A 21116-nucleotide genomic window follows, 5' to 3' on the forward strand; every position below is an offset into this window, starting at 1 on the left:
GTTGAACATCACTGTTTGTGTGCCTCTCCAGTGGGGGCGAAACCAACACTGTCTTTGGTTCCGGGGAGACGGAACATATTCTGTGAACACACATCGCACATCCGGTTAATGGGACACGTCACTTCTTTGCTTGAGGAAGAGGAGCTGTGCAAAAGTATACTAATTTAAACACTGACACCATGTCGAATTCGGTAATTTCAGTCATTTCTCGCTTTCTGGAGGAATACAGTAACACGACGTCCACAAAGCTGAAGGTCGTGGACGCGTATCTGCTGTACATCATGCTAACAGGAGCGCTGCAGTTCCTCTACTGTCTGCTGGTCGGCACGTTCCCCTTCAACAGCTTTTTGTCGGGTTTTATCTCCTGTGTGGGCTCCTTCATCCTCGCAGGTAAGTCTGCTCATTTAGCTCGAGTCACAAAGTAGCTGTGTTAATTTGGCGTTTTGAATCAAGTTTTTATTATTAATATTATTTTAAGTTATTTAAATTGTATTATTTTTTTCTTATATTTTGTGTTTTGATCTTTAAATGGACCACAGTGGAAATAAGTGTTTTCACTTTTTTATGTCATCTATGTATTTTTAATGTTTGCAACTATACGTATTATGTACTTGCATTGAACTTCCTAAATAAAATCGCGCACACGCATTTTTAATATATACATGATTAACTGCCCCCTGTTGGAATGGTGTGTTGAGTGTGCAGACCAACTGGCAGGGATCTTCACCAAACTCCTCAACCTCTCCCTGACACATGCCGCTGTTCCCACGTGTCTGAAGGCCCCCAACATCGTTCCCATCCCGAAAACCTGCCATAGACAGCCTGAATGATTACAGATCCATCACCATGATGTCTATAATCATGAAGTGCCTGGAGCAATCAGCCTGCCAGCACATCAGAGACTCCCTTCCTCAACTCCCACCAGTTTGCTTACAGGGCAGACCAGCTTACAGAGGACCCCATTGCCCTCATTCTCAGCAAAGGCTATTTGCACCACATTGGTGTGAATAACTGCATATTACATCCTTGTATACATCATGGTGATGCAAATAATGCAGCACTGCATCCTTATATGCACCACAGTGGTGTAAATATTGTCTTCATGCCCTTATTTGCACCACCATTGTTTAACTTTAACTTAGGGGAGGTGATGGTCTAGTGGTTACGCTGTTGGACTTGAGACCAGAGGATCCTTGGTTCAAATCCCAGCCTGACTGGAAAATCACTAAGGGCCCTTGGGCAAGGTCCTTAATCCCCTAGTTGCTCACGGTGTGTAGTGAGCACCTTGTGCGGCAGCACCCTGACATCGGGGTGAATGTGAGGCATTACTGCACTTTTACAACCCCAATTTCAGTGAAGTTGGGACGTTGTGTGAAATGTAAATAAAAACAGAATACAATGATTTGCAAATCCTCTTCAACCTATATTCAGCTGAATACACCACAAAGACAAGAAAGTTGATGAATGCTCAAAGATCACCTGTTTGGAACATTCCACAGGTGAACAAGTTAATTGGAAACAGATGAGTGTCATGATTGGATATAAAAGGAGCATCCCCAAAAGGCTCAGCCGTTCACAAGCAAAGACGGGGCGAAGATCTTCACTTTGTGACCAACTGCGTGAAAAAATAGTCCAACAGTTTAAGAACAATGTTTCTTAACGTTCAGTTGCAAGGAATTTATGGATTCCATCATAAAAAAGACACTTCACAGAAAAAATGGCCAAATGCAAGTGTTCAGAATCAGTGTTGTTGCACACTTGCAATTCCCAAAACAAAACCTTTCCAAGCACCGAATATCAAAGGTGTTGAACTTTCAAAAAGGCAAAATTTATTTTTTTTAAACAGTAAGCATGTAAGAAAACAATAAGTAACAAAATACTGAGCCATTTGAATATATGGTATTTGGAGAACTAAAAGAGCTATGTGAGGATGCTCTTTGTCGACTACAGATCAGCATTTAACACCATCATACCGGACATTCTCATCACCAAACTGCTGAAATTACAGATCCCCCTCCCAGCTTGTAACTCGATTAAAGACTTCTGACGAGTCGCCCACAGTCTGTGAGACTCGACACCCACCACTCCTCCACACTCTCATTCTGCACTGGTTCCCCTCAAGGCTGTGTTCTGAGCCCTCTGCTGTGCGCCTTGTAGATTTACAACTGTTCTCCAACCTACCCAACCTACCGCATTATGAAATATGCGGTAGGTTGGGTAGGTTGTGTTTTGCCACAGTGTTTTGCGACGGGAGCGAGACGGCGTATAGGGCCCAGGTGGAGGAACTGTCACTCTGGTGCTCAGAGAACTCCTTACCTCGAACGTTCATAAGACAAAAGAACTCATCATGGACTTCAGGAAGAACAGACAGGATTATCCCACCCTCTTCATAAATGGAGAACAGGTGGAAACTGTCACCACCTTCAGGCTTCTGGGCACCCGCATGGCCACACACCTGGACCTCCAACATCAAGGCTGTGGTTAAGAAGGCTCAGCAGCGGATACACTTCCTGCGTGTCCTCAGGAAGAACAACCTGGACACAAAGCTGCTGCTGGCTTTCTATCACTCCTCGGTGGAAAGCGTACTGACATACTGTCTGGGTGTGTGGTACGCAGGCTCCACAGCCGAGGACAGAAAGGCGGTGCAGAGGGCCATAGACACTGCCCTAAAGATCATCGGCTGCCCTCTGCCCCCCCCCCCCCCCCATTGTTCACAGTCACTGCCCTCAGTGTTTACAGCCACATTTAAAACTGTACTTTTTATATATATATATATATATATATATATATATATATATAAAGTACATATTTCATATTTAAACAATTTTTTGTGGTGTACAATAGCTCTGCAGGAGCACCCCCCCCTCCCCCCAATTTTTTTGTTACCCCCACTTCCCCATAATGACAATAAAGGCATTTCTACAGTTGCTGCATTACGTAGCCAAAAAAAAGCATACTGAACAGTGTAAAGTGTAATAAATACTGTACAGAGAAATAATGGTGCCAAGCATCATTCTGAAAATGTGGTGAGTATGCAGATTTCGTCAAGTCACACAGCAGAGTGGAACAATTCAATTTAAAGTATATACATAAAAAAGGATAATACAATGAAATGAAAACGCTTATTTCCGTTGTGGTCCACATGTAAAACAATTAACTCAAAGCACAACAAGAAAACAAAGAAATATAAGATAAATGAAAATAAATAAATCTTGTCATGGCAGACATAATGTGTTTAAATATGTTTCTGTTTGACAAACTGATGGTGGCTATTATTTTCTATCTTGATAAAGATAATGACTTCATAACTCTAGGTGAACCCTTCACTACATCTGGACCGGGACTAACAAATTAATTTAAGTCTACTATATAATCATCTACCAGGCTCGCGTCCTCAGCACGCTCCTACGGTAGTGAGGCATGGACCACCTACGCTAGTCACAAGAAAAAGCTAAACAGCTACCATGCCTCAGATGAATTTTGCACATGGACAGGACAGGGTGCCCAACACAGAGGTCTTGGAATGCACCAACATAAGCAGCATGTTCACCATTCTTGGCGAGAGGCGCCTTTGTTGGCTTGGCCACGTCAGGAGAGTGGGTCCAGGCCGTATTCCCAAAGATCTACTGTACGGTGAGCTGGCAGAGGGCACTTGTCTGGTCAACCAGGCCTGCGCTTCAAGGATGTCTGCAAGAGGGACATGAAAACATGCAGCATTAACGTCAACATGTGGGAGTAATGTGCAGAGGACCGTGCAGCCTGGCGCCTTGGTGTCAGAAGGCCTTGCTGAGCAATGAGCTAGGAGGAATGAGCGACAGGGGCAGCCTCAGAAGAACAAAAAGATAGCACTCCACAGCGTGCGACATCGCAGAGCTCTCTGAGTGAGACTTTTGCTTTCTTTATTTTCACGCTTAAAGTGGATATGACACTTAAAGACAACATAGTCTTATTACATGTAACAAAGGTTATATAATTCGGTCAACCTAAGCATTTTGGGAAAATGGACGCAGTTCTCCCGTTATACAACATTTGAACGTCCCGCCACTGAAAAATGTGCACGCCCCGTGACCAGCTTCCCGCGCCTGGCGGCCGTTATTTACACTTTTTTTTTTTTTAGCGGCAGAAACTTTGATTAAAACACAGCTCTCAGGGACTTGTTTGTCGATATGCCTGACCAGTGTGTCGCAGCATATTGCACAAACACAAGGGCGAAAGGTTTTAGCCTTTTCAAGTCCAGGCAGATTGATTGAAAGCCGCGGTGTTGTGCGATGCATGAAATGTCAGGCTGCCACTCCCTCCGCTCGCACACACTCATTTGCTCCCGACAGCAGACACTTTCCTCTACCGTCTCCATGTTCTCACCACTCACAGGAACACATAAAATGTCAACCCCAAATAATATGTTCACAATAATCTTGAAATGGTCAAGGAACTTGTAAAAATATCAGTGCAATACATAGTAAACACGGCGGCGGCATGTTCACTGTTGTTTTCGGCGATCTTTTTCGAAACTTTCGCTGTTTATTTCCTATTCTTTCGTGAAAATAACGTAACTAAACATGGATGAATGCAATGCCAGGCACTCAAAAACGGCAAAAACCCGATAGTAATGACGGTGGTCCGCAAGTAATAGCTACACTATCGCAGCTCCGGAACAGTAACAAAGGCAGTAAACAGACGCTATAATCGAAAATGCTATAATTAGTGTTATAAACAGCAGCAACAAAAATCAAAGCCTCCCTTACCATTCCATATTCTGCAGCCTTTCAAAATCCATTGGAATTGGCTTGTCTCTTGCCTCTACTTCGACTCTGCCATAAACACTGTCGGCATTATTATCGCTGTCAGAATGCTCGTGGTTTGAATGTTCGTCCGAAAGGTACGGCTCCGATCTGTAGGGTCTAATCACTGCTGCGACATCCTCAGGAGCCGAGTCAGAAATAATCCACACTTGAAGAGGAGTCAGAAAAGTTCTTGATCTCATCACCGTCCATGCTGAGGTCTATCTGTTCCTGTTGTCAATCTAACAGACAGACGCGACTCTACACGTTGTGACATCACGGCATCACGTGACCACTGATGGAACGCTGCCAGCACGCTTTCCAAGAAACACACTTTTGAGAAGCTGTACAAACTTTATTTCTCAGTGATAACAATTAAAACTACTTTCAACTTACTATACTGTATGTATATTTTGATATTTACATCAGTTTTACCTCATTTTTTAGGTGTCATATCCACTTTAAAGTGAAGGGCACAACACGAATAAACCTCAAATGTTACAGAGTGACTTTGTCCCGACTGGGAGTAGCCGGACTTTAATTATTGATACAAGTGTCTTCGACTCTTTCCCTGAACTATTCGAGACACTAGGACAAGCCACAGCAAGGGTCTCTGCTGAAGACAACAGGCAGAGGAGGTGATGTGGTAGAAGGGGAGGAGTTGAAAGCAAGCTCCTCTACCTGGTTAGCAAAGGCAGGCTAACTCTCCTAGTCATATTGTTTGCTAATGTTCAGTCTCTGGATAAGAGATCAGATGACCTGCACACATGCTTAACTGAACAACGCTATGCATGGAACTGTTCCATACTGGGCTTCTGTGAAACGTGGCTTGGCGCAAATACACCAGAGGAGCCCATAACACCGGCAGGCTACACCATGTTCAGGGCTTACCGTGATGCAATGAAGAGTGGTAAAACCCGGAGAGGGGGAGTGGCTATCATGGTAAAGCAATCCTGGTGCACTGACTGCCATGTTATTTCACAGTTCTGTTCTGAAGATATGGAGTATTTGACTTTAAAGTGCAGACCATTCTGTTTACCCAGGGAACTGCATTGTATCATTGTGAGTGTGGTGTATGTCCCACCCTCTGCCAAAGAGGAGACTGCACTGAACGAAATGTACCACATCAGTGCTCGCAAAATCACTAGCCCGACGTCCCGGGGCTATGTACTTTTTCACTCGGGCTACTAAAATTTTACACCCCCTGCCCGACGGGCTACCTAAAAATATACCCGATATCTTGGCTGGCTGAGGATGATAGGAGATGGCGCCGTCCTTCTGTGTGTTACGTGCGCAGCCAGGCACCCGCTCGCTCTCCCGCCCGCTTTCTCTCACGCGCACACACGAGCCAGCCGCATGTGCACGAAGCAGCGAGTACGATGAAGTGAGAAGAATAGGAAGCAAAACAGTTGCTGGTTTAGTCTGCAGTCACCACGCTACTATTCAGAATTGAAGCATCGCAAACACTCGCCAATATAGACGTCTTTTGATGGTAGGTTAATAAAGTAAAAAAGAAAAAAGAAACGCACGTGCGAAACAATTATATTTATTTATTTAATTCATTTGTTCTTTTTTTGAACACAGATGGATTTACGTCGATATTTTAGTTCTGTGCAGCCAAAAAACACAGGTCAGAATGAAGAGGGGGCAGAGAGAGAGGGACAGTCCAGCACAGATGAGCAGGCAACCACACAGGACCAGGCCAAGTCAGCGTCAGAGCAGCCAGCCTCCACAGGAACAGAGCGACAAGCCAGCCCAAAAAGAAAGAGTTCTGAAAAATCAGACTATGAAGCAAAAAGAAAGCGCACATTTGTGGTTTCATGGACTAAGGAATTCCCTTGGCTGGAATATGATAAGGTGAACAAAACAATGTTCTGTCAAGTGTGTCGTCAATTCCCTACAATTTCTGACTTCAACAATGCTTTTGTACTTGGTACTAGTAATTTAAGGAAAGACCCCATCAGAACCCATGACAACTCCCTGTCACATAAGAAGTGCATTAGTGCCCAGTCTGCAGCTTTATTCCCAGAAGAGACACCAATTGCAAAAACCATACAACACATGAACAAAGCACAGCAGGATATAATGACTAGACTTTTTAGAACAGCATTTTATGTTGCAAAAAGTGAATTGCCAATGGCAAAATTTGGCAGTCTTTGCAAACTTCAAAAAGCAAATGGCATAGATGTAGGTTCTACTTACCACAATGACCATGCCTGCAGAGATTTTATTAGGGCTATAGCAAAAACCTCTAGAGACCAAATTCAAAAAGATATCAAAGACAGCAGGTTTTTGTCTGTGCTCGCGGATGGGAGCACAGATGCTGGGGTTATTGAACAGGAGCTGGTTCATGTTAGATATGTAAAGGGAAATGGTGACATATCTACCTACATGGTGAAATGCCAACCAGTCAGAAGCTCAAATGCTGCAGGGGTTCTAGAAGCCATTGATGAAGCTGTGGACCATGTAGGCATCAGGGCAGACACTTGGGAAAAAAAAGTGGTCTGTGCCAATTTTGATGGTGCTGCTGTAATGATTGGAGACAAAACTGGAGTAGCTGGGCGGCTCAAAGAAAGGGCACCTCACATCATTACTATACATTGTGTGGCACATAAATTAGAGCTGGCAGTGCTGGACAGTATTAAAGGATGCGAGTACCTAGCAAAATTTGAAGACACACTCAAAAGCATCTTTAAGATGTATTATTATTCGCCAAAAAAGAGAAGGGAACTGACTGAAATAAGTGAAATGCTCAATGAAAAACTGGCACATTTTAGTGGCCTAAAAAGCACCCGGTGGCTGCCAAGCAGGCTGAGATGTCTAAAGGCTGTGGAAAAAAACTACACTCAAACAGTTACCCATTTAGAAAACATGTCAGGAGGAAGTGGTGTTACACCAGAAGATGCTGCAAAAGCAAAGGGGATTGTGCAGGAGATGAAAAGTGAGAGATTTGTTAGATTTCTGCATTTTATGTTAGATTACAGCACAATCCTTTCCAAATGCAGCACTGAAATGCAGCATGACAAACTGAGCATTATGCGAACAAATCAGTTAGTTGAGAGCACAACATCACACCTAATCAGCCTTAAAACCAAGCCAGGTGAATTTCAAAGATCCCTGGACACCAAACTCACAGTAAATGATGATGAGAGTATTTCTTACAGTGGAACAAAACTCACAAAAAGCCAGCGACCTGTTAGGGGGGGATGTGAAGACAAGGACAAAAGTGCCATTAGTACACTGTTCTTGAAGATTATTGACAACACAGTTAAGTACATGGACAACCGATTTAAAAATCTTTCTCAAAAACCCTTGTCTTGTTTCCAAGTTTTTGACCCTTCTACTCTTCCCAGCTCAAGACTAGAGCTGTCAACTTTTGGGGATGAAGAGGTGGACTGTCTTGTCAAACATTTTGATACTTTGCTAAATGAGGAGGAAAAAGTCAAAATTCCAGAAGAATGGATGGATCTAAAAATGTGGCTTTCAGCACACCGTGGTAGCAAACTAGACACCTTGTACAAAGATCTCTTATCTGAGAATCCTGAAAACCTGTCCCATGTGTTGTTGTTAGTGAAGTTAATGCTGACACTAAGTCCATCAACAGCCATTTGTGAGAGAGGATTTTCCTGCATGAACCGTGTGAAAACAGTATACCGCACAAGTCTCCAGGCTGAAACACTGAATGACCTTATGCACATCTCCATAAATGGGGAATCAGTGGAATCCTTTTGTCCTGAGACAGCAATTCATTTCTGGGTGTTGAGCACAAAGGGCACAAGACATATTGTACACAAAACAGGAAAGACAGTGAGCAGAGAAGAGGAGACTGTGGCACAAGAGGAAATGTCTGAAGATGATGAGACTGTTCCCTCAACAACTGGCATTTTCTAATTTGCCAGAATAATCCATTTTCTTGTTCTTGTTCTGTGTTAATAAAAGTTCCAAAAATGTTAATTAGGTTAAATGTGTTATCACTTGCATTAAAACATTAAAAACAAAAAATGGGCCAGTTCATTTCATTTCGGGCTACCAAAACCTGAAGAGTGCCTGCCCGAAGGGCTACTAGGGATTTTGAAATTTTGCGAGCCCTGCACATGATAAATGGACATGAAAACTCATTCCAACAGTGCTTTTGTCATCCTTGGGGATTTTAATCACTGCAATCTCTGGAAATACATGCCAAAACTGCAAGACTTTAAATTTTCCGACCACAGGAAAAAACACACGAGACCTACTGTTCACTGCAAAACTGTCCCTCTCAAAATAAACCACATAATCTGAAATCTAGCCAAATAGTCTTGTATTAAGTAAAATAAATAAATAAATAAAAACATAAATAAATCTGCCAATGGGGTAAGGAAAATTTATTTGGTTAGAATTCTCAAAAGTAGAAAAAATGTCTGTGCACTGAATAATGAAAATGTGCCTTAAAAAGAGACAGAATTTTTTATTTTAAGATGAGCGTCTGTCTTAAAATAAGGAACACGATCTAGTCCCTTTGGTTGGATGATTTGAAATTTATTGCCTTTTCTTGTTACTGGTTAAATACAGCTTGATATTAGCTAGAAAAAGTGAGATACATTTTCCCAAAATAAGACATTTTTTCTTAAAAAAAAAATGCTTGACAAGATTATTTTTCTATTTAAACAAAAATTAATCTGGCAATCCTTCTGAAATGCACTTGCATCAAATGGCTGAAAGCTGGCCCAGTAATAATCAGAACCACCAACACCTGGTCTGAAAGGTAAACAACAGCTTTGCAAATATGGGATGTCTCTGTTTTGTGGTGTTCAGTGCTAAAACTGCTAAGTTCAAAAGATGGACATCTCACTCCTCATCTCAGTGAGAGACACACCTCCACTCAGAATACCTCCCCCTCTGCACTCTGCAGCAAAGCGGTTTTCACACACATACACACACAGACACTTCACAGAAGAGTTTTTCTGGATCAAAAAACTCAGCGGGCATTATCGTGATTAGTCGGTGGAGTCCAAATCTCTACCATCGGTCAAACTTGCTAGCTTGAGGGGAACGGGGGACCTGCCACAGCTAAAAACCGCGCAGCCCTCGCGGGGGAAAGGGGTGGTGTGAGCGGTGGCCGGGATGGGGAGTGTGATGGGGGGCAAGAAGGAAGGTGAAGGAAACAAATGGAGCATGCTTCAGTCTTTGTCCATGTGTAAGTCTGTCAGTTTATTGTCTTTGTGGGTTGAGATAAGAAAGGAGCCGAATAATCTCACCAAGGCCTGAATAAATTCCTCTGGAGGAAAACAGTGGGCAGTTTGTCCTTCAGGCTTGATAAGCCTGGAGTGTTGTGGTTGAGCAGTTAAAAACACTTTTAACAGTTCCACTTGAACAACCAAATCCCACTTATGAATTAAGAATATTCCCAATTATGAATTAAGAATATTCACCGGCCTCCGAAACCTTCAACTTCAACTGCAAGGCACGCATCTGCTCCAAGATGTCATCCAATTTGCATCTGAGTTCAAGAGTCATCGCAGTCGGAGAATGCACTGCCTTGCCAACCTTGTTGATCATGACGGACAAGCGAGGGACCGTGGTTCTTGATGCTGGCGTCTTGCCAATTTTCCGGTAGATCAGGGCAGCACATAAGCCAATAAATCCTCAACGTCCTCAACGGAGAAAGGCGCCAAGCATGCCACATGCCAAGAGCCCCAGGAATCGAGAACATAGCCCGCAGGATACGTTCTATCTGGGCAGGTAGGATCCCCCGGTCCTGACCTTCTTGTAGAAAAAATGGTGTCAGTAGTGTTCAGAGACCAGCTGATCAATTCCATGGTAAATCCAATAGATCCAGTATCCAATATAATTTGAGGAATTCACAGTCTGGTGAAGTAGGGACTTGAAGGTTAAAGCAGAAAGCAGAGATAAGGGAGAGTGGAGGAGATGCGACCTCCCTCGTCGGAGTCCCAAGCTGTATTGGTTCTCCGTCACCACAATGGATTTCCGTCATTTGGAAAATTTAACCACACATATGCGCGCCCAGAGAAACAAAGAACCTGATAAAACAAAACACAACAGAAAAGATAAAACCAACTAACAATGAACATAAATTAATATGAACACCTAGCGACTCTTACACCTCCATCCCTGTTTTATTTAAGTTTAATGACAGTTTGTTTTGGTCAAACCACATGTAAGCTGTTTTTACACAAGAAAAAAATAAAATGCACATTTGTGTCTTTTTTAATGGAAATATCTTATTAAAGATCACATATTACACTTTAGTCAGGCCTTTAAAATACTTTTGTGGACTCTTGCTGTAATATGTTGCCAGTGGTTGAGATACTTGCTGTAGGCATCTAAAAATTCTCATAATGGGGTTAAACCTGATGGAAATTTCTTTGTGGTGTGTCGGTGATGTATGTGCAGAATAAAACAAAACACTACTCCAGGTATGTTTTTGATGAGAATATAACATCATAGCTTTGTTACAAGCTCAAACGTTGATGTTGTGTGATAAAGGCCTTTTTATAACTCAGTTAAAGAAATAATGGCACCCCACAGACACACACCCCCCACCCCCCCCACCCCCCCATAATCAGTAATGTGTTTACTTAAAAGTTGAAGTGAGCGCCTAGAAATTCTGTCCATAAAAATAATGAACAGAACCGGTGACAAAGGGCAGCCCTGGCGGAGGCCAACATGCACTGGAAACAGGTTTGACTTACTACCGGCAATGCGCGCCAAGCTCCTGCTGCGGTCGTACAGGGACCGGATAGCCCTTAGCAAAGGACCCCGGACCCCGTACTCCCGGAGCACTCCCCACAGGGTGCGCCGAGGGACACGGTCGAATGCCTTCTCCAGATCCACAAAACACATGTGGACTGGTTGGGTGAACTCCCATGAACCCTCGAGCACCCGATGGAGCGTGTAGAGCTGGTCCAGTGTGCTGCGACCAGGACGAAAACCACACTGCTCCTCCTGAATCCGAGGTTCGACCATCGGTCAAATTCTCCTCTCCAGTACTCTGGAATAGACCTTACCGGGGAGGCTGAGGAGTGTGATCCCCCTATAGTTGGAACACACCCTCTGGTCCCCCTTCCTAAAAAGAGGGACCACCACCCCGGTCTGCCAATCCAGAGGCACTGTCCCCGATCGCCACGCGATGTTGCAGAGGCGTGTCAGCCAAGACAGTCCCACAACATCCAGAGACTTAAGGTACTCAGTATGGATTTCATCCACCCCTGGAGCCTTGCCACTGAGGAGCTTTCCAACCACCTCGGTGACTTCTGCCTGGGTAATGGATGAGTCCGCCTCTGGGTCCCCAGTCTCTGCCTCCTCTTCGGAAGACGTGACGATGGGATTGAGGAGATCCTTGAAGTACTCCTTCCACCGCCCAATAACATCCCCAGTCAGTCAACAGCTCCCCACCCGCACCGTAAACAGTGCCGGTGGAGAGCTGCTTCCGCCTCCTGAGGCGTCGGACGGTTTGCCAGAATCTCTTCGAGGCCGACCGATAGTCCTCTTCCATAGCCTCCCCGAACTCCTCCCAGACCCGAGTTTTTGCCTCTGTGACTGCACGGGCTGTGGCACGCTTGGCCTGCCGGTACCTGTCAGCTGCCTCTGGGGTCCCACCTACCAACAAAGATAAGTAGGACTCCTTCTTCAGCTTGACGACATCCCTTACTTCCGGTGTCCACCACCGGGTTCGGGGATTGCCGCCGCGACAGGCACCAGAGACCTTGTGACCACGAGCGGCCGCATCAGCAATGGAGGTGGAGAACATGGTCTACTCGGACTCCGTGTCTCCAACCTCCCCCGGGATCTGGGAGAAGCTCCCTCGGAGGTGGGAGTTGAAGACCTCCCTGACAGAGGGTTCCGCCAGTCGTTCCCAGCAGACCCTCACGATACATTTGGGCCTGCCAGGTCTAACCGGCTTCCTCCCCTCCCAGCGGATCCAACTCTGTCGACAGCTCTGCCCCTCTCTTTACTCAAGTGTCCGAGACACGTGGCCGAAGGTCAGATGATACGACTACAAAGTCGATCATCGACCTCCGGCTCAGGGTGTCCTGGTGCCACGTGCACTTATGGACACCCTTGTGCTCGAACATGGTGTTCGTGATGGACAAACTGTGACTAGCACAGAAGTCCAACAACTGAACACCACTCGGGTTCAGATCAGGGAGGCCGTGCTTCCCGACCTCCCCCCTCCAGGTCTCACTGTCGCCGCCCACATTGGCGTTGAAATCCCCCAGGAGAACAATGGAGTCCCCAGTCGGAGCACTATCTAGTACCCCTCCCAGGGACTCCAGGAAGGTCGGGTACTCTGCACTGCTGCTCGGCCCGCAGGCCGAGACATCGGTGAGAGACCTGTCCCCGACCCGAAGGCATAGGGACGCGACCCTGTCATTCACTGGAGTGAACCCCAACACATGGCGACTGAGCTGGGGAGCAATAAGCTCTCTGCCTCTCCCCGTGGGCAACGCCAGAAAAATGAAGCGTCCAGCCCCTCTCCAGGAGTTGGGTACCAGAGCCCATGGTGTGCGTGGAGGTGAGCCCGACTATCTCTAGTCGGTATCTCTCAACCTCCCACACAAGCTCAGGCTCCTTGCCCCCCAGCGAGGTGACATTCCACATCCCAACAGCCAGGGGCTATGAGCATGGACCGGGCTGCCGGGCCACCCGCCCTCGACCGCCACCCAATCCTCTCTGCACCCGACCCTCATGGCCCCCTCTGCAGGTGGTGAACCCACAGGAGGGCGGGCCCATTTTGCTCCTTCGGGCTGAGCCCGGCCGGGCCCTATGAGCTAAGGCCCGACCACCAGGCGCTCGCGCGCGAGCCCCAAACCCTGGCCTGGCTCCTTGATCTTTCACTGGTCATGGAGGTTCTGAGCTGCCCTTAGTCTGACCCGTCACCTAGGATCTGTTTACCTTGGGAGACCCTACAGGGAGCACAAAGCCCCCGACAACATAGCTCCTAGGATCATCCGGGTACGCAAACTCCCCCACCACGATAAGGTGGCAGCCACATCTGAATTTCAGTCAGATGAAAATTTATTGCTTTAACCCATGCATTAAGTGTGTCTACAGGTTATCCTGAGACTGAACATTAGCAAACAATATGACCAGGAGAGTTAGCCTGCCTTTGCTAACCAGGTAGTGTGTACACAAAACATATGTAACTACATGATAGCGTGAAATGCGGGTTTATTGTCATGGTGACTTCTTTGTCCCACGGCACAGCCAGTGTGCTAGATGTCACTGTGGAGGGAGTCAAAAGGCTAATGGAGCATACTTTGTAAAAACCTTGTGAGTGAAATTACTTCTTTCCCAAGGGACAAGTTACACTCAGACAGATCATGAAAGCTACAACGCATAACGAACATTTTGATGAACACAGTTGGGACAAGTTAAAAATGGAAAAAATGTGCAGTTTTCAAGTCCATACTTGGTCCCGATTACCATATTTTTCAGAGTATAAATCACACTGGATTATAAATTGCACCTGTTTTTAAAAAATGTCCTTAAATCCTATATATGTCATACCTAAGTATAAATCCCACCTTTTTTCTGTATCAGCACTGTAAATTTGGGTTTGTTGAATGGGAAGGTGTGTCCAACCTTGCTGAAATTGTATTTCTAGTGTTTGTGTGTGACATCTTTCCCAGACATAGACAGTCCAGTAAAAGGTGGCAATTATTTAACATTGCTTATATCACTGTTATGGATTATGTCTGTTTTTTTTTTTTCTTCCTTAAGATGTGTGCTGATTGTGGCACACGTGAATGATCTGTAGCTGCGCCAGTATTTGACTGCTCAGTTATTTTAATGTCAGGATAGACTTTAAGGTAAAATTAAAATAAATGCAGATCATTTTCTCTTTTTGCATTGAATAATGATTAGGGTGAAAATTGTCTACAGTGGCTGTGACAGACAAGAGAAAAACAAAAAATCAGATCAGTCATATGAACAAAAAATTGTATTTGGTGCACATTTGATCCACAGTCTGAATACAGCTTTTGCTTTGTTTTAGTTACCAGTAACTGTACCTTTTTAAAAACATTTTAATTTTTTTCACATCTTTTGCTTTTCTTAGTCTGCCTCCGTATCCAGATCAACCCGCAAAACAAAGGAGAGTTCCTGTCGATCTCCCCAGAAAGAGCCTTCGCTGACTTTCTCTTCGCTCACACTGTCCTCCATCTTGTCGTGATGAATTTCATTGGTTGAGGCAGTTGTGCACCGAACCAGTACTGACCACCTCGCAAGGTATGTGGCAGAATCTACAAGGTTTTTTTTTTTTTTTTTTTTTTTCGTCTTAAAGATATAATGATTAATAGGTCTATTTTGATAATTTATCAGTTGTTTGGAGTCCTTTAATGTTCAAATTCTCTTATTTTGCTTTCTTAAATGTGAATATTTACCTTTTTTTATTTACGCATCTCTGACAATTAACTGAATGTCTTTGGATTGGGGGCAAAAGAAAACATTTCAAGATGTCATTTTAGGGGAATCTCTTTTCAATATAAAAAAAAAACATTTTATTGATCAGTCAGTTAAGTGAAAATACAACAGATTGATAATGACAACAATCATTAATTGCAGCCCTACACTTTTATATTAATATAATCTCAATGTTGGCTTAGTTTAGCCTACAGTTACATAATTAGCATTGAGCATTTTAGTCATATCTGCCATTAAGTTGTCATGTTTGGTCAGTCTTTTTCTTGAAGCTTGCCATCATGCTTCTTTTATTATTGATGATTCTCCATCTGTAACAAAACCTCATTTGAATGATTTCAGTCTTGTATTAGATTCCTGTAATTTTATATCTGAGTACTATTACCACTATATTCATTACAGCTGACATTACATGTTATTTGTGAAATATATGTAAAACAAATCATGCAAATAATAATACCAGAAACCATGCAATCAACACCAGTAAGTAATGTTTGAATTTGAGTAAGTTTGACTTGCACTGCCCTCCAAAAGTATTGGAACACTTGGTATTTCACACATTTTAATTTGTTTGTCATTTCAAATACAAAAATTTTAAAATTCTACTTTTTTCCTCAAACTGAAGCTAAATCTCTACAACTTGATATAAATTAATAAAAAATATAAAATCCAAGCTGATGGGTTGCATAAGTAATGGAATGCTTTGGTATAATACCTGTCAGTAATCTGTTTTATTGCTAGTATTCTTAAGACAAGTCAGGGGATGGATACATGAACATTTCCAAGTCATTGAATAGATCTTGGACTTTATTTACATCAGTTATGAAGAAATACAAACAGTATGACAGTCTATGGTAAATCTGCATGGAGTAGACAGTTCTCAAAAACTGACTGACTGGCTGTGGAGGAAAGCCACCAAGACTCCCAGACAACCCAGAAGAAGTTATAGGCTTCTGTGGCTGTGATTGGAGAAATTGTGCACAGTGCATGTTTTGCATTTTATATCCCCAGTTATACAGCTTTGTGATTAAATGGTATAGAGTAGGATATTCTTTTACCAAAACATCAGGGCCCGTATGCACAAAGGAGCCTAAGGCTAAACAAAATAGCTCCTAGTGATGTTATTCTAAGAAAAATCTTAGAATTCCTCGAATTCTTAGACATTTCTCAGAATTTTCCCTTGGTAAGATAAAAGTTGTCCGCGAAGCATCTTAGGCCTTAAGAGAGCTCCTAAGGTGCCAGACTGGTAAGAGTAGGGAGGAGGACTTTTAAGGACTTTTTTTAAAGCGTGTTTTAAGCAGACAAGCTGGTCGAAAAGACAGAGAGGAAGCAGAGATATTCTCCATATGTAGGATGACACTGAGTCAGTAACACACTACTGGCTTGATCTACATAATTATTTTATGTTAATTTACTGTCTTAATGTATTTATAAATTGTTTAGGTTGCTGTTATCATATTCACATATTAATATTATCATTCTTTTTTTATTTATTATTATTATCAGTATTATTTATATTATTTTATTTTATGATTACTTCTATTTTGTCATTTGATTTTTAAATGGACCACAATAGAAATGTGTTTTCACTTTCTTGTGTCATGCATGTAATTTTAACATATTTACAATTATATTATGTACTTACATTGAACCTATTAATAAACTTATGAACCCCACGCACATTTTTAATATGTAGATAATTGGCATGTGAATGAGATACGTTCAAACATCTTCAAGCTGTGTAAAAATTCATTTTGTGGTGAACTGTTTTATTTCAGCACTCTGCCACTAGGAGGCACTCTTATTTTTCAGATAAAACAACACGGAGTATACACTTTTCACTTATGACAACATGGTGACACTTAAATCACTAAACCAGTTGAACTACAAAAACACAATAAATCAATTACACTAACAACACTGTTAAACTAACATTACATCAGGCACCTAAGTGGCTCTACTTTATTGTACTCTTCTTTTTTTTTTTTAGATATTTAGATATACCTTAGTATACACTAGTAGAGTTCTGCTTTAGAGTTGGAATATATTATAGAAGACATACCTTACTGAATTTTCATGAGCCACAATAACATTTAAAACCCCAAAACGCAGAAATCCCATAATGCATTGCAGCACAAGAATTTACAGGTTTTGTGACCGGCCCAGTGATCGCTCCAAATTAATTATGCCAAATATCATCATCATGACATTAAATTTTTTTACGATTCCGCATTTCTTTATACAGTTTTATGATGGGTTGATTTTACTGTTCATTCATATGTGGGCGCACAGAGTGCATTTGGGTGATTCTTAGACTACGGGCACTTATGTCCTTTGATCATATTGTATGAAAAACAGAAAAAAGGGGAGCTTTCACACTTTTATAGTTATCTTTACAATGAAAGTGTGTTAAGAAATTTGTTCTAGTAGTCTATGATGACTTTTTCACCTTTTTTCAGCATCTTTATATGCAAATATTGCCATTTTGTGCTTGTCCCACACCCAGACTTTTGATCTTCAATGATAAAAATGAATGGTAAAGAAACGTTTTTTCTAATGTTTTAAAATATCTCTGAATAAAATATCAGTAAAATAATCAAAACATAATTGGGGTATTCAATGTCATACAACTGTTGTGATTTTTTTTAAACAAAATGTAGTTGTCCCACACTATTGCCGTAATTTCCACCACAACACTGTAATGTCCCTTTAAACAGTTTGTATGAAAGATTGTTTGGGTAGTTTCTATGGAGATAAACAGTGACATCAGAGCACATGTTTATAGCACCAAATCACAACAAACAGTTACCCCAAGGCGCTTTATATTGTAAGGCAGTGGTGTGGTGGAAATTACATTTACAAGGCCAGTAGTGCCCGTAGTTAAAGAATCACCCATTTATTGTTTTATTTCTGCTTCCCTTTCTGTGACAGCCAGTCACAGCTCTTACAGGACCACATCATAGCTAGCAACGGGGTCAACCCCGCCTCCTCACTAAGACAGGAGTTTGTGTCAATGCCTTGCCCAGAGTTGCTCTCAGACACCTCTTGGGTCTCTTAGGCTGGGAGTATTTTAGGCTAAGTTAGGGGCTCTTTGAGATGACTTTGAGATGCACCGAGCATACGTGCCCTGATCTAGGTTTGCATCTCAGATATACCTTCTGGCAAATTGTAGCTGATCTTTCTGGTCTTCTTTTTAAGAAAATCCTCCTCTTTATAAAATTAACTTTATTCCTAAATTCACAGCACACAGCCCTGATCATTGTGCGCCCGTCAGCTGTGATATTGAAATGATATTGCTCTTTTTTTTCCCTGAGTTTATGCCCAAACTCGAGTCATTCTGATCATGTCACAGTGGAGGATCTGCTGTTATCTGACCTGCTGCCCTTGCATGCCCGTCGGGTGGTGATGTGGTGATCTGTGAGGTGTCTTTGCGTGGCCTGTGTGGTATTGTTGCATCTTCTGGGCTTGGCAACTCTTCTGCAGAAATCAGGTGCAGCTTCATAGTTCACGGCAACCTTTGCGATCATGGTGGTTTGTGACAGAATACTGAGAGGACCTTCTAAGGTCCTGGCAACAGCTGAGCACCTCTGTAGCATCATGTAGCGTTTGACGTGATTTCACAACCGAACAAGGGCTGCTGGACAGACCCCATCCCTGTGTTAAGGAGGTTTAAGTAAAAAAAAAAAAAAAAAAAAAAAAATCTGCTTTGTTGTATTCTGACTAGTATTTACAAAGCAGTAAGTGTGTCTTTGTTCTCTGAGACACATTAACTGCTTTGAGGACAAGCTTCAGATGGTACATCTGATGACATAGATCGTATCTCTGAGAGAATCTGACACCACATATAAGGGATGTGCAATATGGACAAAAATAAATGTCTTGGTGCTAGTCAGCATCATTTGTTGTTTACTAATGACGTTAACAGATACAATGTTTAAGGAAAACTGGTCGAATTCATTTCTTTAAAACCGACGCATACTTTGCTCAAATAGTTTGCAGAGTTTGTTGGGCAGACAACTTAGCTGATGTACAGATGCTCAACTGTGAACTTGTTTGAATGCGTTTCATCTTAAAATATGTTGCTAGTCAACTTAATTTCTTTCCCCTTTCTTCTTTTTCACCCCACAGCTCAAGAGGACTCGCCTTCAAGATGTACAGCTTCTTTGGTTTTTTGCGCCACAGATTTGGAGTTGGATCACACTATCGATGAAGAATGTGTTGCATCCTGTCAGTTTTGATGCAGTTTTCTTACTAATCATAGATCTCAAAAGTTTTTTTTTTTTTTTTAAATGTTTAAATTTGTTAGTCATTCCTTTTGCACTCAAATAAAAAACTCACCAAGTGAATGAACTGTGACTTAAATTTTGAATTAAAATGCAGAGGAGAAAAAAAAATCGCTTTTAGAAGGTGGTGTAATGCAACATAAAATGTCTGGAATGTCTTTACACTTGGTAGAATATCTTCTGAACACCACAGATTGCACTTCACTTTTTTTTTTTTGTGAGTAGAAGGAGTGAAACTGTTGCGAAAGAGTGAGAGTGCTGAACGATGGCCTTTCACACGAGCAGCAAACTGCATATTGTGCCCGGACTGAGGGGAAAGACTATGTTCTGTCTCCGACCAATAAAATGCTTTGCGTCTGTTGGGCTTTCTGAGTAATTGGTGGAGACAGACATTTTCCCCTGCAAAATTGCTGACAGCGGTGAGCAACTAAAGCATATTTTTCAGAAAGTACACATGACCGTGACTTTGGGTTAGGAGCTGTGACTGTGATGGACCAGGGTGACCTGGATAGAAAATGGTATTGCACGTAAAGATGAAAAATGGTCTGAAGTAACTTGGAGCTCTCTGCTTTCCTCTGGAAAGGTCAGATCTAAATCTGTACTTGTGGTGATTTAATATCGGAACAAAAAAAAAGACTCTTATCTCGGATATTAAATAGATAACGGTACCACTTCTGCTTTTGAAATGGAATGAGGACTGCTAGTTTTCACTTTGCACTTACAAATGTGTGAAATTTAAATCGTGACTGTAGGGGGATACTGACTTTCTCAGCTTTTCACAAAAGAAAATGCATCCTCTATAAAAATCAAGGGTGTTAAAGCATTAACGTTTACGCTGCCACTTATTAGAAGCTTTATTTTAGATTTGTCTTAAAACTCAAAGCATCAGCGATCCATAGCATTTCTTCATAAAAGTACATTTTATGGTTTGGCAAGCAGAATGCTCAATGAATATTGTGGTACTTTTGGGCTTTTAAGGGTTTTTAAGCTGTATTTAAATTATTTTTTTTTTTTTTTTTTTTTTTTTTTGCCAGGGTCGAGCGATTTGTACAGCATACATCATTAATGACCCCCCCCCCCCCCCCCAAAAAAAACAAACAAAAAAAAACAAACAATAATTAGGTGCACAAGTTTGAGTTTATTTAGGATATTCTTCTCTAATCCACACAAGCTCACATTTATGCTAATGGGCTCAAATTTCTATATACACCTCCTCTAATAGCAGGCTTAGCAGGTTGCACCTTTACCAGAAGCTTTTGGTAGCCATCATACCATACCAACTTATTTATGAAGCACCTTAAAACAGCCAGCGCTGACACAAGGTGCTATACACTGCAAACATAATACAAATAAAAATAACTCGAACCACTAAAATCTAATTAAAAAAAAAAAAAAAGAGCAAACTAAGCCTCTATGGATTCAAAAGCCAAAGAAATCTAAGTTTTTAAACAAACTTTAAAAGTGACCAATGAGGGTGCCTCCCTAACACCCAGAGGCAAAGTGTTCCACTGTTTGGGAGCAACAACAGAAAAAGCTGTGTCCCCCCCTGAGCTTTCATTTAGACCTAGGCACTTGCAGGAGCAGCTCATCAACCAATTTCTGGCATAATTCTGGCTGGATATTTGACCAC

General features: G+C 42.4%; 1 protein-coding gene across 2 annotated transcripts; it reads left to right on the plus strand.

The window, feature by feature from the left end:
• The first annotated feature begins 87 nt into the window (after positions 1-87).
• Positions 88-19536, plus strand: dad1 (defender against cell death 1). Of its 2 annotated transcripts, none has more exons than XM_034183699.1 (3): positions 88-390; positions 14842-15011; positions 19332-19536. In XM_034183699.1, the coding sequence occupies exons 1-2, from the start codon at positions 180-182 to the stop codon at positions 14970-14972; spliced, it is 342 nt and encodes a 113-aa protein (XP_034039590.1). In that variant the 5' UTR covers positions 88-179; the 3' UTR covers positions 14973-15011; positions 19332-19536. The 2 variants fall into 2 exon arrangements, with proteins under 2 accessions (XP_034039590.1, XP_034039591.1); XM_034183700.1 differs by having other exon boundaries at positions 14842-14984; positions 19321-19536.
• Positions 19537-21116: the final 1580 nt, after the last annotated feature.

This window comes from Thalassophryne amazonica, chromosome 12, assembly GCF_902500255.1.
Source record: "Thalassophryne amazonica chromosome 12, fThaAma1.1, whole genome shotgun sequence".
Lineage (NCBI taxonomy): Eukaryota > Metazoa > Chordata > Actinopteri > Batrachoidiformes > Batrachoididae > Thalassophryne > Thalassophryne amazonica.

What these genes read in the sequence shown, in the direction of transcription:
- dad1 (XM_034183699.1), top strand. Translation starts at nt 180, where the DNA reads ATGTCGAATTCGGTAATTTCAGTCATTTCTCGCTTTCTGGAGGAATAC. An exon ending in GGGCTCCTTCATCCTCGCAG is followed by an intron (nt 391 to 14,841) that starts GTAAGTCTGCTC and finishes TGCTTTTCTTAG; the next exon opens with TCTGCCTCCGTATCCAGATC.